The sequence below is a fragment of the Myotis lucifugus genome, unplaced genomic scaffold (genome assembly GCF_000147115.1).
Source record: "Myotis lucifugus unplaced genomic scaffold, Myoluc2.0 scaffold_734, whole genome shotgun sequence".
Classification (NCBI taxonomy): Eukaryota; Metazoa; Chordata; class Mammalia; order Chiroptera; family Vespertilionidae; genus Myotis; species Myotis lucifugus.
The window spans coordinates 147965-172528 of NW_005871782.1; the positions used below are offsets into that span (position 1 = coordinate 147965).

Below are 24564 nucleotides of genomic sequence, written 5' to 3' on the forward strand. Positions count from 1 at the left end.
CACATCCCTCTCAGAAAACCCTTCCCCTGCAATTTGCCTCAGATAAATATCAGCTTGTTTCAGCCATCAGGAAGTTTTGAGGGGGGCGGCTGAGGGCTTTACCATCTCCAGCGTTCACAAGAGGGGAGCCTCAGCAGCAGCCCTGGCCTCCACTTCCTACCTCTGAGCTCTGAAGGGAGAAGGCTGGCCACCCCAAGGTGCAGGGATCTAGGAAGACCTCCCTACAACCAGCTGTGGACGAACGGTTCAAGGCCCAAAAGAGTGGCGCCCTGGGTGGTCCCTGGATTCACTGGGCGAGCAGAGGTGACTGAGGTGCAACCCGCCCACGCGTGCCGGCGAGGGGGAGCAGAGGCCTTATCTACCGAACCTGCTGGGGGTTTCAACCACACCGAGCGCTTGGAAACCCAACACTTCCTTTCTGCAGAGTCGAGTGTCGGCTCAGCTGCCACTATGAAGAGTCGGAAGTGTCTGCTGCTAAGGCACAGGAGGCCCAGGACCCTCTTGGGCAGGTCACCCTCTGCTGAGGGCAGGCAGGGTCGGCTGGACCAGCTCCATGACAAGAGGTGGCGGTGGCCGGGGGAAGTGGACCTCATGACAACCAACCGCCTCACTGCCTCAGGGCCTGCCGAGGGCCACCTTCAGGGGACAGGTGTCAGGCGAGGGGACGACACACAGAAATGCAAGGCGGCACTTCCTCTGTTTTGGTGCAAGATGTCAATGTCTAGGGGTTCCCTCTGAGGCTTGGTCCTTTGAAAAAAGAGCAAAGCCAGGTCCTGATGCCATGCCCCTCCCAATTTCTCTGTGGCCCAGCTGCCTGGGGGCTGGAGCCGACCTCGAGGGATAATGTTCCCCCTGGGGTTGGACCAGAGACTGACACCCAAAGAACAAATGGAACAAGTACAATGGGCTCGGTTTGCTTTTTCTTTCCCTGTTTTTTTTTTTTTTAAACCTAAGTAAGCAGGTTCTGAGACGACAACATGGGCAGCGTCACCCTTCCCCAGAGACCAGAGGGCCGAGGCTGCGACAGGTGGAAGAGGAAGTGAATGTTCCGCTGTGTGCACTCTCCTCCGGGCTCGGTGGGACGGGCGGGGAGGAGCTGGTCCGTCCTGGGCGGGAAGGGCGGGTGGCGGGATTCAGACAGGTCACCAGCAGAATCACACGGCGGTACGTGTGGGCGTGCTGGGCTGGTTCAGACGCAGCGTTTTACACAACCAGCCGGCAAAATCCACTTCTTCCACCTCAGACCGTTTGATGAAGCCATGGTTCTGAAAAGGAAGGAGAGGCGCCGTGAACAGCCTGGTGCCTGCAGGGAGGAGGAAGGGACCAGGCTTCTGCTCAGATCTGGCAGGCCAGCTGGGATGAAAACCCAAAAACAGAGAGAAAAGAAAAGCCCTCCCCCCCCAATGCAGGAGGATACAGTTGGGACAGGGAGCAGGGAAATTCCATGCCCGAAGCCACAAAGACATGGGACAGGGTGTCAGGGGACGGGGAGCTCCCCGGAGCCCAGGACTCCGCCTCAGCACTGCTGACCCTGAGGCCAAGTCAGTCCCTGGGGGCCGTCCTGACACTGTGGAGTGGTGAGCAGCATGTCTGGCCCCCACCCACTCAATGCCAGGAGGACCCCCAGTCGTGACAATCATAGGTGTCAACAGACATGGCCTAGTATCCCCTGCAGGCAGAGTCCCCCGGATGAGACCATCTGATCTGGAAAAGAACTGCCTGTGTGGATAGCAGGTTCCCTACAAGTCCCATCCAGTGTGGCAGCCACCAGCCACAAGAGGCTCCTCGCCCTTTAAATATGGCTTGTGGGGCTGAGGAACAGAGTTGTGCATTCCACTTTGTTTTAAGGAATTTGCTAGCCACCCAAGGCTGGCGGTTCCAGCAGGAACAGCCGAGCACTCTAGCTTCCTGGTTCTGGGCTGGGTGGGGTGAACGAACGCTTTCTGAACAGGGTGTGCCTGGCAGGGGCGGCCCAGGACAGGAGGGCGGGGCCTCAGAGTCCACGGAGGGGTCTAGTCTTCCCATGTGACATTAAGGTCCGGACTGCTGCCTCTTCTGCAAGCTGGGGCAGGTAAGACCACCTCATCTTGCTGAAGGCTGGTGCAGGCTTGAGTGAAACACCGAAGCAGGGAGCGAACTCCTGTGGTTTAGGGCGGCAGGAGAGTGGGTGCAAAGGTAGCCCCAACAGCAGACGGTTTTACTCAGGCAGAGAGACCTGGGAGGTTTCCTGCACAGCGTGCACGGAGAGCTGGGGAGCCGGGGGCACTACAGGGGGTTTCAACACAAACGCATTTCTCCACTTCGTGTTTGTATCTTTTACAACGAACACATGTCTCTTACACTGTATCACGCATTCTTTAGCACACATTACTGGAAAATCTATGTCAGACACAGTAAGAAGTTTCTAGAAAGAATCAGGCAGAGGCAGACCCCTTCCCACATGGTGCTCCAGGCAAGGCTTCCTATTTTGACCACAGCAAACGGTGATGACAACCAGGACACAGCCTGTTGCCACAACTAATAGTGGGGCGGGATTAGAGCAGGTGCAGGGCCTTCTCAGAGGAGGCCCTGAAGGCAAGACTCACAGACATGGAGCCGCGAGTCCTGAGAGGAACAGGGCGCATCCCTGGGGGCAGGACCATCCTTGCAAAGGTCCTGAGGGGAAGGCAAGTTTCAGAGGCCACCTGGGTTTTCAAGGACATTGAATGGTGTGGGACACCAAAGGAAGGCACCAGCCTCGTGGCCTCCCTGACCCGCGGGCGGCTTGACAAGCCCACGATGGAAGCATCCAGAAGCCTCAGAGCCCATCATTCTGCAGAAACAGCCCCAACCACGCATGGCTGGGCCCTTCTGTTCCCCGAGGAGCTGAGAGGGCAGAGAAGGCTCTGGGTCATTCCCACTATGGGCCAGGAGACCCACAGGGTCTCCAGCTGAACACACACCCCATGACAAGAGCTGGCTCGGGAGTCCTGGCCGGGGCTTCCCTCTCCTGAGGAGGGTGGGGCCCCGGGGATCCCAGAATCTGCAGCATCACTCACCATGAGCATCTTCAGATCTGCTCGCTCAGCTGGGTTCTTAATGAGGCTGGGGGTTCCATGAGGTGGAGCAGCAAGACGGAGCATGGGGAGACAAGACAGCGCAGTGAGTTGGTGGCCATGGGGACCGCCATCACTCTGCTGCCTGGTCCCCTGGGTGAGGGCTCCAGCACTGGCTGTGGTGTGAGGGCAGTGCGCCTTGGGGAGGGAGGGGTCTGAGACCACGACAGGCGAGAAAGGGAGAGGAGGTGGGAAACGCCCTGCTGCTGCTCAGTCAGAGGCCCAGCAGCAACTGCAGCTCCATTTCCATAAAACCCACAAGTTTGGGAGTCTGGTGGTCAAAATGGAACCTTTTCCTTAAAAAAAGCAGAACTGCCTAAATGCAGCTGCTCAAAGCAGCTTGGGGCCGAATGGTAATTCTTCAAACACAGAGAAAACCTTGCATGGAGACAAAAACGTTCACACGGACAATGGATAATGGATCTGTGCCACAGCGTTGGCCGGAAGTCATGGGGAAGCCAGTGCACCTTCTCTGCCCAGAGCAGGTTTGCTGCTGGGAGCCACACAGGCTCCAGGTGGCAGCGGCTGGGCCGTGTCTGCTCATCCCTCTTCTTCAGAGGGAACAGCTGACCACCTCCCAGACTCTGGCGAGGACGGCTTGTTTAGAAGCTGGTGGCTTGCAGGGCTCGAGGGATTCGGGGAGCCTTCTGGCAGAAAGCAAGGTGGGAACAGCTTTATTGCCAAAGTGCCTGTAACCCAGGTTCACTCGGGTTTGGGGGACGGCAGCTGGACACTGTGACTTAGCCTTGGAAAGGGAATCTGGGTTCTCAGGTGACCACAGGTGTCCCACCGGATGCTGCCGTCCACCCGGCATTCCTGAGTGGTAGGCTCGGCAGAGGGGCCTGGGCCTGGGCCAGAGAAGGAGACTTCTAGGTTGATGGCTGGAAGTGTGGGCGGCCCATTCCAGGAGGCAGGTGGGCCCTTATGTTCCCTGAGGAGGGCCTGGTACCCAGCCCCACCCACCCGAGACCGCACTGGAGGCTGTGGCACCTTACCATTTATTCACAAACTCCTGGAAGTCCTGGGTGAAAACACCACTGGGCAGCTTAGGAGGAGGCTGTGGGAGAGAACAGACAGGTGGGAGTCAGATGCTCACGCTGGTTCTGGAATTAGGGAGAAGACACTTCCCAGCCTTGCCCAGGTGAGGACAGCATGGCACCTGGGGATCCTCAGGGCACACCTCTCCTAGCCCAGTCCCTTCACCCTGCTAGAAGCGGAGAGGGTACCCATCCCCTCTCCTGTCCAGCAGCTTCTTGGCTGGCCCGGCCTCCAGCTCTGCTAACTGGGTTGGCCTCTTCCAGGATTTTCTTTCGAAAGTCTCATTTGGGGATCACACTGGTTCTACAAGGAAGGAGAGCAGGGCTCACCCTCATTTATGGACAAGGGTGGTGTCACACTGCCTGAGCCACCACCTGTGGGTGTCTTGAATGAGCTGAAGGTCTAGACTACAGGGACAGCTAGTTCCAGGGGTTAGGGCCTGAAAGCTGGGGGAGCCCGAGGAGCCTGGCCTGACACACACGTCCCAGGGTGGGGACGGTCATGCGCAGGATCAGAGGCGGTGGCCAGAGATTGTCCTGGTGAAACCCACAAGGCCTCCTCTTCAGGTCCTTCCACCTTCCCAGTCCTGGGACCCAGCCTTCCCGCTCAGGGAGGGAGGTGCTCGCTGGGTGGCACTGTCAGGTACAGGCAGAGCTGTGTCACCAGTCACCCCACCCTGGTCTGTCACCACCGACCTCTCAGCCCTGGGCCAAGTCCCACACCACAGGCAGCCCAGACACCCTGTTTCTTTGCCCTGCCTCCAGAGGGCCACCGAAAATACACGTCAGCCCCAGGGAAGGCGCCCAGGCCTTGCTGAGAGGGAGGCTTCAGGGTCAGGTCCTGCTCCACCTCTTCCCAGCTGCAGGCCTCTAAGGAGGCTGCTTCCATCCTTAGGCCTCAGTTTACCGGTCTGTACAATGGGAATATTCATACCACCCTTCCAGGTGCTCTGTGCCTCCTTCCCAGAGAGGAGGGGGCACCTGGACTTTCCCCAAGGGAATGGGACTATTTATGACTTCATGGACACAGATTCCAAGATGCTCAGAGAGATGCTGGGTGTCAGAGCTCTGGGAGTGGCCTTGCTCCTTGGCCCTAATACTTGGCTATTGGCCTTGGAGGGAGAGGGCTACAGTGGGAATTCTGGGATCATCTTTATAATAAACAAAAAAATGTCCCTTGGGGAGGGGTGGGTTTCTGCAGTATGGCTGGAAGTAAGACCATGTTTTTACACCTGATAACCTCCTATTGAAAAGAATGGTCTCCACATCCCCCCAACAAAATCCTTAGTCTATGTGTCGAATTCTCCCTTTTTGCTAATGTGTTCCTACAGGAATAACTTATTTCGTTGGCATGAAGACGTGCCAAAGGGCCTTCAGGTACCCACCTCGTTCACAATGTAGTCCAGCAGTTCAAAGATAGCCATAGCCGGTCGGCTGTCCACCCCGTGACCTGCCAGGGGAGAAACAAAAATGGGGGTGAAACGGGCAAGTGGCTGTGTTCCTGTTGGGCGCTAAGTCTGAGTGTGCTGAATAAGCCAGCACTCTTCTCCCCACAATGCCTGAACCAGGGGAGGCTCCCCTGGCCTGGCTACTAAGTTCACTTCCTAGAAAAGTAACTTTACTCCTAATGAATTAATGAAACACCAAAATGAACAGGAGCGTTTTTGAGGAGTTACACATTTGGCGCGGTGCTGCGCCCAGGTGGTGCCACGGCACAGCCCCTGCTAGTGGCACCCAGGCGCAGCGGGGTGGGTGGTGGTGGTGGTTTGCTGACTGCAGCGTGACCTTGCATGGAGCTTCGGGTGGAGACAGCAGTAGGCTGGCTGGGGGTGGCTGACCCCTGTCCTAGACCCAGCTGGCCAGGTCTGTGTTTGGCAGTTGGACTTCCCCTTCTGTCTTATCCTGAAATGGGCACAGAGCTGGGGCAGGGGCTGGAGGAGATGGTGGCAGGCCAAGGTGGCCTGGCATGACCCACCGTTCCTCCCAGCTGGGAAGGGGCCGAAGGGGAACACCAGGGAGGCCGCTGGGAGTTGGACTGGGAGGCTCGGGGGCAGGGCCTGAGGACACAGATGGGGGCAAGATTCTCTCCTTAGAGGAAATCAAGACACCCAGCAGTCTGGGTGCAGCCCCGGAAAGGAGGCCTGGACTAGAAAACACTGTGAAAATCGCCATCTGACAGCCAAGTGCCCATCAATGGTGAACAGATACACAGCACATGGTCCAGGGGAATCTTATTCGGCCACGAAATGGAGTGAGGCACTGACACTAGTACAACGTGGATGGACCTTGGAAACATGATGCTCAGTGAGAGAAGCCAGACACAAAGGCCACCGAGTGTGATTCCATTTATGTGGAATGTCCAGAAGAGGCACATTCAGAGACAGGAAATGGATTCGTGGGTGTCAGGGTTGGGGATCCCTTTTGGGGTGATAGAATGTTTTGGAATTAGATAGATGTGATGGTTGGACAATCTTGTGAGGATACCAAACCCATTGAATTATACGCTTGAAAAGAGTGAATCATATGGTACTTGAATTCTATCTCAATAAAACTGTTATGAAACCAGCCGACCACAGTCCACTGTATGTTCCCTTGGACTCTTACTTAACTCAGTTCCCTTCCTGTCGAGCACTGTTCCCAGGCTCTGCCACCTCAGCTGCGACCCTCCCCCTTGCCACCCTCCAAGTGTGGAAGCAGCAGCCTGAACCTCTCAGCCTTCCACCTCACAGGCGGCAGCTCTTGGGATCAAGAATTGTCTGGGAGCCCAGTGCCCCCCAGCCTCCGGTCCCCTCCCCTGCTGAGCTGCCGGTGTGTCCAACAAACCACCGAAGGAAATTCTGAATCTAGTTCCTTTCAATTTTGGGTCTCCCTGGAAGGCCTGGCCCAAACACAGCAGAAGGCTCAGGGCAGTGGGTAGGCGGTGCGCATAAGGGCATTCCCTGGGCAAGTCTCTCGCTTTTTTGTGTGCTTGGACATTTCCGTGATAAAATGTTGGAAAATCCAACCCAACCAGTGGCTTGGCTGAGGGGTTGGCGTCTAGATCCCACCAGCTGGTGGCAACAGGTGCAGCTGTCCCGGATGGGACAGGTCGGGGGCGCTGCTTCCAGCACGGCCCTAGAAGCCTCAGGACCATCTGAGGACTGCTGACCGCAGTTAGCACGACACAGGGGACAGGTGGTGCCAAGAAGGGCCAGAGGGGAGGCAGCTGCCACCCCCCAGCATGGCATTCCCCACGTTGGTCACTGCCCATCCAAACCGGAAGTGCTAGACTCAGATCGTACCACTGATGGGGCGTCCGGGGGGTCTCGGCCGCGGTGAGATGCTGTGAGGCTCTCCTTCTGCCCCATCGACCATGGGCCGGCCGAATATGGCCTCCAGCTCCTTGGCATCCGGTGGGGGGATGGGGTACCTTCCGATGGACAGCTCCACCAGGGACAAGCCCATGCTCCAGATGTCCGACTGCACCGAGTAGTGAGTGCCCTGCAGCCGCTCCGGCTGTTGGGTGAGACAGAGAGGACAGAAAGGCCAGAGGGAGCCAGATGAACGCTGGAAGCTGGGGGAGCTCACCAGGCCAGGGGTGGGTCTCAGTGTCTCTCGCTGTCCCCTCAGACCCCTCCTCTGACCCCTGCTAACCCTTTAGAGACCAGAGTGATTCTGTATACTCCCTCCACCCGCTTTGGGAGAAGCTTCCAGCCAGGGCTGACAGCATCGCTTTAAAAACCCAAATCCTTGGCACTTTTGGGAAAGAATGAAAGTGGAATGCCTCCTTTCCCACAGTAATCCCCAGACTAACTTCTCAGAATCTGCTTCAACTATCACCCGGTTGTTTCCTAAAACACCTGAGGTCTAGTTTCTTGGCTCAAAAATTAACTACTACCCTTCTTGACTGGGTTTTTATTACCAGTGGGAAGAACCAGGCAGGCATTCCCAGAGACAAACCTGAGCGAGAACATGGTGGAAATGAGAATTTCAGAGGAGAAATCCAGCAAAGAAAAAAGAGAGCATATTACGAGAACATGCAGGCTTTTGGAAAAGCTTCTGGAAAATGGGGAAGAGCAAACGGGAAGGGGAGGGTATGGCACGCGATGTTAAAACGCCTCTCAAGGACTCACAGACATGTAGGATCGAGTTCCCACGAAGGAGTTGGCCATGGAATCGATGAGCTGCCCGCTCACCCCAAAATCGCACAGCTTGATCTCCCCTCTGGAGTTGACGAGGATGTTAGATGGTTTCACATCTGAGAGCAGAGCCAGCGGGTGAGGCGTGGCTCAGGCCCACCCACTGGCCCGTGGCCCGCGAGGGGCTCCGAGCATCTTACCTCGGTGCATGATCTGGTGCTTTTCCCGGAGATACGCCAGGCCCCGCAGAACCTGTGAGGGAGCCACAGGGTGGGAGGTCAGCAGGGGGAAGTCTGTCCTGGACAGGCCTGCAGGCCAGACCTCAGGGGCCACAGCATGTGGGACTAGCTCGGGGGACGCGTTTTCAGGTGGGGACGAGCAGAGGAGAGGCAAAGTGAGGGCAGTGACAGCCGCACTGGTGGGTACAGATGCCTCCCTCACCGATTCTCACATGACGACCCACCCACGAGGCAGACACTGCCATCCCCTCGGTCTCAGAGGAGCGGTCGAGGCCCACGGAAGCTGAGACAGGGCCCAAGGCACTGGTAGGGCTGTGAGTATGCGGCTGGCCACCCTGCCTCCGAACAGAAGTCGTACCCGCCCAATAGGCGCCATCTGTTGAACGCTTTGGTTCCGGGGCTGTGCTAAGGACCCCCCGCCCCCCAAACTGATGGTGGCTTTGTCACCAAGTCAGAGAAGAAACACTCGTGATATTGCACTGGGGGACCCTGTGTGCCTGGGACCACATCATCAGGGTCCCATGCAACCTGGCACCTGGTATATGGGGCAGGAGAGCATTACCCCTATTTTATGGGCAAAGGGATGCCCCTGCTCAGTACCCAGCCAGAGGAGACTGGTGTTGACAGTCTCCCTCTCTGCAGGGGCTGTAGCGACACACACCGCTGGCCATGTGGAGCGGGCATAAGTGAGAATCAAGTGGCAGAGCACGGGGCTATGAGCGCATGCACGCACCCAGTGCTGCAATGGCGGGGACGTGGCGCCTGCACACTCACCGCAATGCTGACCTTCCCCAGGATCTCTTCTGGAATTCTCTTGGCTTCTTTCAACACCTGGTCCAGAGAGCCACCATCCTGGGGGCAGTACAGGAGAGAGAAAGCAAGCGCTGAGCAGGCGGCTGGGTGGGGCCGCTGCAGAGACAGATCCCAGAGGGACGCTGAAGTGGCAGATTTATTTATTTATTTTTTAAATTTTTAAAAAATATTTTATTGATTTTTTACAGAGAGGAAGGGAGAGGAATAGGGAGCCAGAAACATCAATGAAAGAGAAACACCGATCAGCTGCCTCCTGCACGCCCCCCACTGGGGATGTGCCCGCAACCAAGGTCCATGCCCCTGACCAGAATCGAACCTGGGACCCTTGAGTCCGCAGGCCGACGCTCTATCCGACGAGCCAAACCAGCCAGGGCTGAAGTGGCCGATTTAAAAACGCAACATTTCCCTGGTTCCTGGAGAGCTGAGGCCTGCTTTGCCGCATGGGAAACAGAGGCCAGACCACAGCTAAAGGCAACCTGCGGCTTCAGGATGGTGCATCCAGCAGAAGGGGAAAGAGTACCTGTGACTCGGCCTTCCTGAGGCTGCCACAGCGGCAGGCCCAGCCACCAGGAGGGCGCACCAGCTAGACCCATCTCCTTCTGGGCCTGGGTTCTTGTCACGGCCCAGGCAGGACAGAGACTGAGAGCAAAGGCGATGCCCTGTAAGTGTCCAGCACAGGAGAAAGGCGGCCAAGCCAACTGGCCTCTCCCTTGCGGCCCCCTCCCCCGCCTAGTTAGGAAGGGACCTCTGCCCCAGGTCACAGAGGGCACCTGGGGATGACACTTCTGCTGCTTCCCTTAGGTCTTGTCCTCTGCTCACTGTGTTACACATGGGATTGTCCTGTAAAGAACCTGACACAGGTCCTCCCAGTTGATCCCCCACCCCGCCCTGGGCGTGGCCCCAAATCTACCCGACAATGAGGAAACAGGTGCCTTGTGCAAGGCTGCCTGGTAATAAATCTGGAAACCAAAACTCAGGGTGTTGCTGGCTCTGGCCGGGCGCCTCTTCAGAGGTGGGGCTCTGAGCATATGCCTGGCGGCGCCCTAGGACTTTAGGTGACATGGCTAAGTTCCAACCACAGGCTGGAGCTTGCCTTGGTTCCGCGGCATCCAGAGTGGAGCTGAGGGCAGGGTGGCCCCAGGCCTGCACTTCCTCCACTGCTGCTCTAGGAGTTCACAGTGGCACTTCCTTGGGACACCTTCTGCTTCACCCGGGGCAGGGAGAAGCCTTGGAGGTGCCCAGGTCTCCCCTCTGTGTTCGTGGAGAGTTTTAGGAAACCCAAATAGTCTGGAGCTTCAAGAATATGTGTGACTCTGTCAACAAGTAAGGGACCCAAACTTGTAGAGGGTGGGTGTGGCTGAGGAAGGCAGGTGAGCCTGGTCTGACCAGGGTGCCCGGCCAGCCCCGCTCTACCTGCAGGGCAAGATGGAAATTCCTTCTATTCTCATTTCTTGTTTTATCAATCAACCTTAAAAGAATTAAAAAAAATTTAAAACTGTAATCCTTCTCCATTCTGCACTTTCATCGGGTTGCGTGTGTTCAGTGAATAAGAACATTGAGGGAGGGATCTCCAGAGAGGCTATGGTGAGGCACCCTGCTGGGGGCTCAGGAGTGAACTCAGAAGTCCTCCGTGTGAAGGACACTGCTCTCTTCCATGGTCTCCCCTCAGCGCTGGTAACACTGGGGCCCGGCCATTCTCTCTGGGGCTGTCCTGGGCGCTGTGGGGTGCTGAGCAGCATCCCTGACCTTCGCCAGCATCTCCCTCATTGTGAGAATGTCCCCTGGGTGAGGTGCCCTGGTCTACAGCTAAGAGGGTAAGTCATTCGCTCAAGTCACATGCACAGGATGTGGTGCAGATGTCACAACTAGGTCGTTTTGACCCCTAAACCTGTCTCTATGCGTGACCATGGTTTCATTTTGTGTGTATGTTTTAAACGTGCTTAAAATCTTACTTTTATTAAGTGGTAGTATAAGAATACACATTTTTATAAAAATTTAAATGTAGATAAGTAACACCGATCCCCCAGTGATTCCACGTGCCTCCCCAGAAGTGTGACTTACAGCCATCCAGATCCTCTGCACATGTGCACACACATCCATATGAACAAGGAAAGAGAGAGTTTTACACAAATATAAGTGGGTGCATAGCGTACATCTTTTCCTCCTTGGGGATGTTCTGATTGGATTCACACAGGCTGACTTTGTTTCTCACTGCAGAGCGGCCGGGTGGCATCCCTTCCCTGTCCTTTGCTGACAATGAGTGTCTGATTTTTTATTATTACAGAACGAGGGGGAGCTTTCTTCAGTGGGTTTGACTAGAGCCTCAGAGTGGTGAGTAAGCAGCTCCCCAGCTACTCCACCCTGAGATACCCGCTGTCCCCTGGGTCCATGCCTGAATCTCCCCCAGATGAGACTTAGGCCACTCGGAAACTGCCAGCCCCACTGTCCCCAAGCCCCGAAGGCAAACGCACTCTGGCCAGGCGAGGCATAACGGCATAACGTCTGTGCTGAATCTGGGCTTTGTTATCATTAGGACGCTCTTCTCAAAAGCTGCAGCTGGAACCTCCCTGAGGGGAAATTAGAGCCAACCCCACACTACCCTGAGTGAAGATGGAACCTCGCCCTTCATCAGGAAACAGTTCCACACGTAGGATATTGACTAGGTGGGCTGTCGTGATGGTGAAAAAAGAGAAATGAAGACTCCGGTCTGGTAGCTCATTTGGTTAGCGTGTTGTCCAGATACGCCAAGGTTGCAGATTCAATTCCCAGTCAGGGCACGTACAAGAAGCAACCAATGAATGCATAAATAAATGAAACAACAAATTGATGTTTTCTCCCCCCCCCCTTCAAATCAATAAATTAGCCGAACCGGTTTGGCTCAGTGGATGGAGCATCGGCCTGAGGACTGAGGGGTCCCAGGTTCGATTCCGGCCAAGGGCATGTGCCTTGGTTGCGGGCACATCCCCAGCGGGGTGTGTGTGGGAGGCAGCTGATCCATCTCTCTCATCGATGTTTCTAGCTCTCTATCCCTCTCTCTTCTTCTCTGTGGAAAATCAATGAAATATATACATAAAAAAAAAATAAAAAATTAGAGAGAGAGACACGAAGGTGGCAGAGAAATATGGAGAAATGGCTTCAGTGATAATGGTGATATTTACTCAATGTCCTATGTGATGAGGGCCAAGGGAAAGGCAATACCACCGCCCCTGGCTTGACAGGTAAGCAGGGGTGAGAATCTCCTCCAGAGTCACGTGCTGAGAGGTGGGCTGTGGGGCTGAGGCCTGACCCCAGGGAGCCATCTACCCCTTCTGTGGGGCATCCCACAATAAGGTACATGGATGCACAAAGCAGCAATGTCCCCCACACAGGGAAAACCTATGAACATGCAGATGGATTCTGGAGGGGTTTATTCAACATAAATATACTGTTAAGGGCCCTGGCTGGTGTGGCTCTGTTGGTTGGAGCATTGTTCCATGCACCGAAGGGTCATGGGTTCAATTCCTGGTCAGAGCACATATCCAGGTTGCAGGTTCCATCCCCAATCAGGGCATGTATTGGAGGCAACTGACTGATGTTTCTCTTTCACATCAATGTTTTTTTCTCTCTCTCCCTCCATGCTTCCTCACCAAGTCCCCCTCTCTCTTTTTAAAATATGTTTTTATTGATTTTTTTTTTTGATAGAGGAAGGGAGAGGGAGAGAGAGAAACAATGATGTGAGAGAGAAACATGGATCGGTTGCACCCCTACCAGGGATCCAGCCCGCAACCTGGGTATGTGCCCTGACCAGGAATTGATCTGGTGACCTTTCCATGCATGGGTGACACTCAACCAATTGAGCCACACCAGCCAGGGCACCAAGTCCCCTCTTTAAGGTTCATCTTAGTCTTGAAAATCACTGGCCTCCAAGATTAGTGGACCGTAACTCCCATAAGGAGAAATCGGGAAGCGCGGGCCTCACCTGGGCATGTCTTTTCATGTGGGCATTATTCATTTCTTCTACTGTCCTCGTCTCTTGTTATAAAAGCAAACCAAAAACCCAACTAGAAACTTTTCAAAGATGAGCACAATAAATAGAATGGCTAGCACTCGCCCCCTGCCTCCTGGTGGCTTGGACTGTGTGCTGCTCGGGTGCAGACGCCTAGTGCTGGAAACCAATGTCTTCCATTCACCAAGAAGAGATGGGGGAGCGGAGGGGTGCTAGACTGTGCCGCTCCCCCTTTGCTGTAAGGGAATGAGGTGGCTTCAAATTCTAACGATATTCAGGGAGAACAGGTAGGGGTGGTCAAGAGCACTGGAGAGGGAGGAGAGAAGAGGACAGGGAGAAGGGAGGGCTGGGAAGAAGGAAGGAGGAGGAGCTAAGTATAGAGGCTCTCCTCAGATCATAAAGTGACTTCCGTCCTTTCCCCTCCTTGATTCTTGTCTACACAGTGACTTTGCCCTCAGGCGGGCAGATATGATCTCCCTCTCCTAGGTGAGGAAAGGGACTCCTCCAGGGTGCTGCCTGGTGGGGATCTTGATGCAGGGGGGTGGGGAGCATCTTCTGGCGGGCACTCCCTCCAAGCGGTTACCCAGGAAGGCTGCTCACAATGCATTCCTTGCAGCCACTTGCTCAATTTCGTTTCCTGCCTTCATTACAAAACTGTCAGGGGACAGCACATTTGCAAGGCATAACTGAAGCTGCTCAAGCCATGTGCCGAAAGCCACACTGCGCCCTGGTTTTGCAAGGGCCCTGCCAGCCCTGAGCCCATCCAGCCGGGCAGCAGGCAGTCTGGTATCTGCTCAACTGGGCTGCCAGAGGGTCGGAGGCATTTCCCCCCAGGGCCTTCAGCTCTGACCACTTCTGCTTTCGTTACACCCAATCCCACCCACTTCTGAACTTCAAGACCAAAGTTTCTTAATTAGGGGCACAGCCGACCTACTGCGGTGGTTTGAAAAAACGACTGGTGCCCAGGCTCCACCCGAGTTTCTAATCCAGATCTGAGCTAGGGGCAGACCCAGGTCTGTCTTTAAAACAGCCCCCAACTCTTTGGAAACATTGATCACATTTCCAATCTCATGTACCCTCGGGCCCCACATTCCACTGGTAGGACTTTACCACTCAGGGATGCTTGCTTCCGTGCAGGAACATTCAAGGCAGCATCATTCAAAATGGGCAGAGATCAGAAACAACCTCAGCGTCCACCAGCAGGAGTTTAATAAATTACCTGACAGGTCAATGTGGGTGCCAGAACACTAGACTGGGGAAAAGAGCCGGCTCTATGTGCGGACAGGAAATAATTTCTGCCTTGTATCCAGTGAAAGAGGAACGTTGGGAGGAGGGCGCCTGGCGTTTAAAGACGAAGGAACCTAAACATATGCGCTCGCATGGCACTGACTATCTCCGGGAGGATCGCCTTGGAAAGAGGTGCACCGTAGCCTCTGGGGACAGGACCCTGAGGGACACAGGCAGGGGACTTCCTCTTCACCGGCCACCCTCTGATTCCACATGAACCTTTGTTTTGCCATGTCTCCCTGGTTGCAAGCCCAGGTGGCTCTGGGACACTGGCTGGGCCCCTCGGTTCCAGGTGCCCCGCCGCGCTCACCATGTGCTCCATGCAGATGCTGATCTCCCCGTCGCTGTAGAAGGCCCCGTAGAAGCCCACAATGTACGGGGAGTTGCACTCATGCAGCACCTGCAGCTCGCGGATGATCTGGTTCCGGATGGCTGGCTTGATCTCCAGGTGAATCAGCTGCAAGGGAATGGGAATCGGGTTCAGAAGCAGGCTTCTGAGGGGCACCGAGGGGCGGGGGGGGGGCCTTTAGTCCTCTGTCCTTGAGGTGCTCATGACAGCATTCAAGACGTCAGCTACCCTCCCCTAGGTATCGATCTACCCAGGAGAACTGAAAACACAGATCCACGTACACACTTGTACATGTGTTCACAGCAGTGTGATTCACAATTGCTAATACATGGACGCAACCCAAGTATTCATCAACTGGTGAATGGACAAACAAAATGTGGTCCATCCTCACACCGGAATATTATACAACCATGAAAAGGAGTGAAGCACTGACGCTCACTACAACACAGACCAACCTTGAGAACACTATGTTCAGTGAGAGAAGCCAGACACTAAAGGCCACACAGTGTGTGATTCCATTTATGTGAAATGTCCCAAAACAGGCAAATCCAGAGACAGGAACTGGATTGGTGGTTGCCAGGGCCTGGGGCTAGGGCTTCTTTTGGGGGTGATGGAAATATTCCAAAATCGGTGGTGGCAATGTTGTGAATATACTGAAAAACACTGAATTATACACTCTACAAGGGTAAACTGTCCAGTAAGTGAGTTACATCTCAAAGTTGTTTAAAAAACTCATCAACAGCAAACATTTTTCAATTGGTTATAGGGGAAGCTCTGTTAAGAGGAGCTCTCTTCCCACCAAATCATGTGAAGCCAGGAAATGGCCGGGCAGGGGATTACTTCACCACTGCTCAGCCCCTCGTTCAGGAGCGGGCTTCTCTGGAGCCCTTCCCACCTCCAGGTAGAGCAAAGGCAGAGAGAGCCTCTGGTCACCTCCTGAGGATCCTAGCTGCCCTTCCACTTGAGTTCAATCCAGCAATCAGGAATGTCACCAAACTCATTACATTTCAAAAGCTGGGAAGCCCAAGGACCATCTGGAGACACGCAGAAAAGATAGCAGCCAAAACACCAAGAGCAATGCTTAACTACGAACCCTAAGCAAGCCAAGATCCCCTGCCAAGCGATACAGAGTGAAGGCTGTGGGTCCAGGTCCTGGCTACTTAGAATCCTAGATGCTCAGCCATCGTGGTAAGTTAAGAAAAAGGTGCGACTTATACCCCTTCGCCAGAGGGGCAGAGGCAGATTACAGGCATCTGAAAGCGATTGCCATCAACTCAGATATTTATATAAAGTCGGTTACAACAGAGGTCAGTGATGAGGAGAAAGAGAACAAAGATGACCCTGCTCGGAGATATGCCATCGGGAGGGAAGAGAAGCAGGTGAAACAACCCCGAAAGGTGGGGGTGCCCCAATGGAGGAACCATGGAGAGGTGATCTGGAGCTCAGGTGACACTGGGGCCAGCGTTCCAGAAAGAAAGACAAAGAACTGCCTGTCTGAGGACACCAAGGCACGAAGGGGTGTGTACCAAGTTGGAGGGGAGGGAGGGGGAGTCACAGGGTATGTGTGGGAAGTGTCACCTGCTCACAGGCCCATGCCAATGACCCTTGCGACCTTGAGTACTCTGGCAGGTCCTAGCAGCATGGTGCCCGGTGCCCCCACCATGCCCAGGCAGTACTTCCTTGACTGGGACCCTCCAGCCCCCAGGGCCCCTCAGGCATTTGGTTCTCCACCCAACCCAGCCTGCAGAGCCCAGCCTAACTACCCTCCCCGGGACGCTGCACACCCCCACGGCCACCTCCAGGACCGCGACCACACCAGGACTCCAGGATGCTCTCTCCTTTGGTGGGACTGCATCCTCGAGGAGATGCCAACATATGCACACTTATGTGCTTCGAAGGGTTGAGATGCTGGGTCTGAAAATGAAGCTCTGATGTTTGCATGGAAGATGGGAGGCTGATGCACAGGCAGCGCAGGATGATGGAGACCTGGGCCGTCCAACAGAAATATACCATAAGCCACATACATAATTTAAAAATCCATTAGCTGCCATATTAATGAAGTAAAAAAAAAAAGCAGGTGAAATGAATTTTTCATGTCTTTTGTTTAATTTAATGTAATGTATCAAAATTTATTGACATGTGATGGACATAAAAATATTAATGACTTTTTTTCATACCAAGCCCTTGAAATCTGGTGTGTGTTTTTTGCACATGTAGCACATCTTAACTGAAACTGACCACATTTCAAGCGCTCAGTAGCTGTATCTGACCCAGAGTGGCTCTTGACTAAGAACTTGAAAGGAGCCACAGATGAATGAGTGGCAGGGGTGCGAGAGTCCACCAGGCTTTAGAGAAGAGGAAGGGTGGACAAAACTGAGAACTGCACAGGATCCCAGAGGTCCAGGAAGCCTGGAGTGGGGTGAATGTGAAACAAGGCCCGGCAAGCGAGAGGATTTCGGGAAAATTGTAAAGAGGGAATGTAGGAAAAAAAAAAAAAAAGGGAGGGAATGTAGGGGCTGTGCTACGTGATCTGTTTTAATGGGTCTTGTAAAGCAAACCTTCTGGATTGAACAGGAGTGGGCAACTGAGGGTGTGCAGAGAAAGAGCAGGAAGGGGAAGGCACGTGTGCTCACAATTCGCCTTGGTGACAACCCTGGGTGGGGCACACAATTCACCCTGATAACAACCCTGATGGGACAGGGTAACTGCCCCCACTGCACTGATGAGCAAGATCAGGTTCTGAGACATTAAGTTTCATTCCCACGGACACCCAGCTGGTGAGCAGTCAGGTCGGGATTGGGGCTGAGCTCACGAACTGCCAGAACCCATCCTCTTTCACAGCACCCTTCTGGGGCCAACCCAGCCCCACTTGCTGGTTAAGTCAGAAAAGTGCTGGAAGTTCAAACCAAACACAAAGCCTGTCTAGGAGTTTCAGGCGGTTCCTACTGCAGGACAGGGGATCTGAGCTAGGAAAGAGGGACATGGATTCTGGAGGTAAAACCCTGACAGCTTCCACAGGGTCAGGGTCAGCCATGAAGGTTCAATCCAATTCAGCTAAGACCCAAACTAGCCTCAGTTTTCTCACCTGTAAAATGGAGAGGTCGCCCTGACCAGTTTGGCTCAGTGGATAGAGCTCTGGCCTGTGGACTGAAGGGTCCCAGGTTCGATTCCGGTCAAGGGCATGTACCTTGGTTTCGGGCACATCCCCAGTAGGAGGTGTGCAGGAGGCAGCTGATCGATATTTCTCTCTCATCGATGTTTCTAACTCTCTATCCCTCTCCCTCTCCCTTCCTCTCTGTAAAAAATTAATAAAAAATATATTTTTAAAAAAGATAAATAAATAAAATAAAATGGAGGTCACTCCATTTAAATGAGAACACGTGTCAAGGTTTTAACACTGGCTTTGACACAGGGCAGCTAGCATTACTATGTGGCCTTGGGTGGGTCACATGACCTTCACTGTAGAAGCAAGTACACATTCCTTTGCTCCAAGTAGAGGGGGATCAAGGGAGCCCTGCTGCGTAACAAATATGCTAAACTCTCCGAAGAGCTGCCCTGGCCCAGGTCTCACAGGTTTCGTTCCTAGGGCCTCAGAAGAATGCAGGAGTTAGTGAGCCATGATAGGTCAAGAAAAAATTTATGAACAAGCCTGACTGTAGAAATTGAGAGACTGGTTTTCTTGGGCCTTACCGAACTGGTCTTGTTGCTTCCCCAGCCCGTCCTACTGGTTAGGATGATCCTCTGCCAATCACAGGGAGCGGAGGGATGCTGGCCCACAGAGCAGGAGCTGTATGGGCGTCCAGGAGCTCCACCCAACCCTCACCCTCACACCTGCGGGCAGGCTGCCTTTGGAGATCTGATAAGCCTACACACTTGGAATGTGTGGAATTCATACCAGGCTTCCCGGGAAATTCGGAATTCCAACCAGGGTAGTAGAGGAAGGAATGAGGCCACTGTTTCTTAAAAACTATTTTGTCTTGCCAATTTTCCCATCTGTGCCCTCAGCTGAATAAAGGCAACAGACCTCCCAGGTGGACTGGCATTCCGGATGGATTAAAAGGAGCCCCTGACCCCCAGAGCGGTCCAGGGCTCCTGGGCCATAAGGAGTTACAGCCCCAGACCGCACAATACCCAGGTAGACAGCCTTCTCGTTCAACATATCTGCTAACTGCCTGCACTGTTCTGACAATTGCTGGGAGGAGGAGGTTAAGATCTATAGGAAACAAAATCTGAGGTCCTGACCCTCATTTATTGGACCCTTAAAAAAAAACCCAACTTTTTATTTTGAAAGAATTAAAGAAGCAGAGGGAAGTTGCAAAAACAGCAGAGTCCCATGCCCTTCCCCCAACAGTGACATCTTCTATGATGAAGAACCATACCAGGAAACTGACATTGGGACAGCACCACCAACAACTTAACTACAGAACTTCTCTGTCCCCATTTTAAAGCCTGACATCTTACTTCAAAGGCTTTCATAAGGCTGTAGACCAGTGGTTCTCAACCTTCCTAATGCCGCGACCCTTTAATACAGTTCCTCAAGTTGTGACCCAATCATAAAATTATTTTCGTTGCTACTTCATAACTGTAATGTTGCTACTGTTATGAATCGTAATGTAAATATCTGATATGCAGGATGTATTTTCATTGTTACAAATGGAACATAATTAAAGCATAGTGACTAATCACAAAACAATATGTAATTATATATGTGTTTTCCGATGGTCTTAGGTGACCCCTGTGAAAGGGTCGTTCGACCCCCAAAGGGGCTCTAGAACTGCTGCTGTAGACAAACTCCCAGATTCACGTTTATACAAGGCTTGTTGGGAACACCTGGAAGATTCCTCAGCTGGCCTGAGAGAACCCCCGGGTCCCTGATACAAACTCTGACCAGCACTGCTCTCAAGTCTCTCTCCCCGTCCCCCTCCCTGAACCTCATACCTGACTTTTATTCCTGGTGCTTCGGGCAATGGCAGACCAGAGATTTCTGGGGCTGCTCTGGTTTTGAAAAGGCTGCCTGCGCTAACAGGACAGAAATAGGCTGCAGGAGGAGGGCAGTGCTCTAGAGGCAGGAGAAATAGCTACAGAGCTAAAACCCATGGAAACCAAGCTCATCATTCCCAGGAAGGTGGGACCTGCTCCGGCCCACCAGGCACGGGGTGGTCAGGTTTCGGAGAATACAATTTGGAAATGACTAGACAGTGGGCTTCCAGAAATAGGTGGCTTTCGATGTCTGAAAGAACATGACTGTATGAGTGAAACAATTGCTCAGCATGAAGCCCCCGCAGTTATGTGTTTGGAAGCCACTGTCCCCAGATAGTCACATCCTTCTCGTCCACTCCTTATTCTCCCAGGGTTATTCCCGAATGTTTAATGGGAGGCTGCACTGTGGCACAGAAGCCTAGATGAGGGAGGCTCAGGACTTCTCAGAGCCAAGGTTTGTACTAAGGGTGGGGTGATGGTTGATTTAATGTGTCCACAGTATCCAGCTGTCTGGTCAAACACCAGTCTAGATGTCACTGTGAAGGTATTTTTCAGATGTGATTTAACATGGAAATCACCTGACTTTGAGAAAAGCAGACGACACCCCCACAAGTGGGCAGCCTCATCCAATCAGGTGAAGGCCCGAAGAGAAAAGACTGAGGTCCCCCAAAGAAGAGGGAATTCTGCCTCCAGACTTAAGCTGTGACATCCTCGTGCTTCTGATTCTCTGGAGAACTCGGACTAACACAGGTGGTTTAGTTACCCCATTGCCCAGGGACCACTGCAGCACAGGCCCTGTCTTGGGTCTGCAGTGTTTTCTCCTGGTTGTGAAATCAGGGTGATGCCAGCTCTAAGGGGATTTAAATCTCATCCTTTCTTCCTGAAAACTCCCCCCAGCTTTCTGGGAATCTGAATTTAAACCGCCCCGAAGGCAAAGGTCAATAATAGAGAGGAAGAGCTGCTTGAGGAAAGCCAGCATTGCCGCATTCTAACTGGAAGCCGAACTCTTTTTCAGGAATGAGAACCCATCGCTGATGGGAGGGCTTCTGAGCACAGGAGCCAGCAGAAGACAGAGGCCGGCACCTTTCAAACTGCTCTCCTGTTCCCAGGGACCTGCTCCCACCCCATGTGACCCACAGAGCATAGGGACAGAACACCTGCCTTGCCACTGGCCACCTCTCACCTTTCTTGCCATGATGAGGCCTGAAGGTCTGTGCTGGACCTTGGTGACCACCCCGCCGTTCCCGGCTCCCAGCTCTGAGATCCTTTCGAAGTCATCATCCTTGAGCTCCCCAACCTTGGCCTTTTGGGTGAGGAAGGCTTCTAACCGCTTCTTCTGCTGCTCATCAAGCTCTAGTTCCTCTAGCTTCTTCTGGAGGTCCACCAAGTTTGCTCTGCAGAGACCCAACGGCAAGGATTAGTGAAGAGGGTGCAAGCTGCCCAAATGACTCAACCTGAGCTGAGGGTACCTGTGGCCAGGTCCTGGGTTTGCAACCAGGAGGATGCAGAGATGAATCAGATTTGATTCTTGGGCTTGAGGGGCTGATGATCTAGCAGAAGGGAAAGAAGACCTGCATACACACAGCTGACCAGAAGAGAAAGCTGGCTCCCCGAGAACTGAGGCCACTGCCTCTCTCTCTGCTCACAAAGGTTAGGAGACCTCAGGACCTGGAGGACCAGCTCTGGTTCAATGGCCCTGTAATCAGATTCAGGAGCCCTCCTTCCTGATGCAAGGGTTCCCTGCCTCTCTGGAGGGAGACAGGGAACTGGGGAGACATGACTGGGCACCAGGGGAGTGTAGGCCCAGGCCAGGATGTCTATCTTCATGAGGATGGAAGAGCAAACTCCTTTTTAGTGGCCTTAGAGCAAAGAGCAAGAACCAATGGGCAGAAGATAGAAGTTGTAATTTACATGAAGAGCGGACTGATTTAAATAGTGCAGATAATTCCAGGGCATTCCACTCAACCAGCACACTCTCATTATACCCCAAGCACAACTGTAAACATTAGGCATTTATACCCACACACATTTCTGGGCCGGTTATTAAAAAACCCACATGTACATTGCATTTTATTGGGTGATTCAAGGGATTTTCAAAAAAAATTTGACGATTAGCTATTTTCACTAATGCCTTGGGGTAAAAAGCAGCTCCTTGTAACAGGCAGGTAGACTTTAGCACGATGCACACAAGAACCAACCCAGTGCCGTCCAAACACAGAATGTAAACAACATGTGCAATTTAAAATTTATAAGCACATTAAAAATATATATCAAGTGAAATTAACTTTAATACATTTGATCTAACCCATCAAAATATATTTTGCAATGTGCAACAAATATAAACAAATTCATGAATATCAATCCCCAAGTGACTATGATTCACTTACAACTTAAAGAGGTTTGAGCAAAGGGGCACACAGGCCAGGAACAAGATAACCTGCCACTGGGCAATGCCACCTGAGCTGGTACTGCAAAGAGGTGGCTGGAAGGCAGGTGTCATTTGCTGAGCAAGTAAACCAGAGCTTTATAAACACCATCACACTATCTTGTTTAATTCTCTCAATCCTCCTGGGAGGCGGGGTCTCTTGTAGACCCAGCCTATGCTGAGGGAACAGGCCCAGGGAGGTTAAGCAACTAGCCCAAAAGTCACAACTCTAGCAAGTGGCAGTGTCTGGAATCAAACCTGTATGCTTCCTGATTACACAGTCTGTGTTCTTTTCTTTTTTTAAATTTTTAAAAAAAATGTATTTTTATTGATTGCAGAGAGGAAGGGAGAGGGAGGGAGAAAGAGATAGAAACATCAATGATGAGAGAGAATCATTGATTAGCTGCCTTTTGCACACGCCCCTTACTGGGGATCGAGCCTACAACCCAGGCATGTGCCCTTGACTGGAATTGAACCTGGGACCCTTCAGTCCCCAGACCGACACTCTATTCACTGAGCCAAATCAGCCAGGGCCAGTCTGTGTTCCTGATGGCCCTTGCTCATCACAGTGTCCTCCTAAACCAAGATGGGGGCCCAGCAGGTGTTCACTGGATGCCTGGTGAACCAAGACCTCAATGAAGAAGGAATGAGAAGGACTCTGATGGACGGAAGAGAGAAGCAAAGGCATGAATGAATGTGACACAGTACCTTCACTGGAGGGTCGAGAGACAACTTTTGAGGCCAAACTCTGGAAGGTCTCCAGCACTGCCCTATGACATCTAAAATGCATTCTGGAGTCAGCTGATTAATCCATTTTAAATTTAATGGCAACTCAACTGTGGTTATAAAAAACCCTGTAATCCAATGGCTGGCTTCCTCTACTGGGGGAATTCTTGAAGGGATGGAAATCAGACACCACATTAAAAAAAAAAAAAAAAAAAGAGAGAGAGAGCGAGACATTATGAAGAAAGAGCTGTGTGCATTTTTTACTATAAGGAACACGTCCCCACATTGAGCTATGCGCTTGGAGACAGAGAAAGATGTCAACTCACACACATACACATCACACACATACACATCAAGACTCACGTCCTTACCTTCACCCTCACCTTACCCCTCACCCAGGTTGCAGAAGGCCTAGTCCCCTGAGAGGCACCAAACGTGCCATTCACCCCATGCACACAGAAAGGGATCACACCTGGTTTTCATGGGAGTCACACCCCAAGCACAGTAAAGCGCCCCTGGCCCGGGGCCTCTGGGGCTGTCCTGCTCTGCTCCACCATGCAGAACAGGAGTGGGAGGCCACAGGGACTTCAGGGGTCAAGCAGTCTCCCTGGTGTGACTTCCCACAATAAGATCCTGCCATCCTGTCATCCCACCACCCAGGGATGTTCCCTTCCCTGTCCCCTTCTCCACAAATCCTCCTGCTTCCCTCAACTGCCTCAAGCCTCTTGCACTTCTCCAGCCCTTCAAGGCTTTGCTAACCCATTAGATCAGAATCTCTGCTCATCTGCTGTCAGAGGCCCCAGCAGGGTCCCCACTTCTTCCCTAGATGTCTCCTATTGCCCCCACAACCCTGCCCCTCCAAATTCTCCACACTCCCTGCTTCCCCAGCCTCCTCTGGACCTCCTCACCACTCTCCCCAGCTTCAGGGGCTTCACCCCCAACTAGCAGGATTTTCTCAGGCTTCCTTCCCCCCAAATTCCCTCAGGGAGCCTTCCCCCTACTTACTCCACCGCTCAGGGATCCCTCCCACATCCTCATCTCTCAGGCATCTCTTTCCCTTTTCCTGGTCTTCAATGGACTTCCTCGCCCATCCTCACTCCCAGGGACCTCGCTCACCTGTTCAGGGTATGCAAGGACCCCCTCCCTCCACCTCCCTATTCAGGGACCCCTCCCAACTTTTGATTTCACTCCTAGGGACACCTGACCCATCCTCTCCTCTCAGGAACCCTCCCCCCAACCATCACCCAGGATTCGCTACTCAGGGACTCCCCCCAACTCCAATTTCAGTACTCAGTGGCCCCACACCCCATCATTTTCCTGCAGGACCTCATTTCACCTCGGGTCACTACTCAGGGAACCACCCTAACCTAAATGTCACTAATTATGGCCCCTCACAGTCACAGTACCATAACGTCACTAGGGATCCTTTTCTATCTTTTTCACTTATGGGATCTATCACTTTCGAGGCCCTTATAGTAATAACAACATACTCAGATGGCCAAGGTACTGA

General features: G+C 53.0%; 1 protein-coding gene across 1 annotated transcript in view; it reads right to left on the bottom strand.

Annotated features, from left to right (window-relative positions):
• Positions 1-908: 908 nt before the first annotated feature.
• MAP2K2 (mitogen-activated protein kinase kinase 2) overlaps positions 909-24564 on the bottom strand; it is a 25699-nt gene continuing 2043 nt past the window's right edge. Inside the window, exons 2-12 of the mRNA XM_023746812.1 lie at positions 21373-21541; positions 21087-21297; positions 14885-15031; positions 9264-9341; positions 8451-8502; positions 8245-8369; positions 7414-7627; positions 5518-5582; positions 4091-4152; positions 3039-3084; positions 909-1265 (exon numbers count right to left, since the gene is read on the bottom strand). Of these exons, the coding sequence (XP_023602580.1) occupies positions 1155-1265; positions 3039-3084; positions 4091-4152; positions 5518-5582; positions 7414-7627; positions 8245-8369; positions 8451-8502; positions 9264-9341; positions 14885-15031; positions 21087-21297; positions 21373-21541 (1280 nt within the window). The 3' untranslated portion in view covers positions 909-1154. The remainder of the gene's footprint in view (positions 1266-3038; positions 3085-4090; positions 4153-5517; positions 5583-7413; positions 7628-8244; positions 8370-8450; positions 8503-9263; positions 9342-14884; positions 15032-21086; positions 21298-21372; positions 21542-24564) is intronic.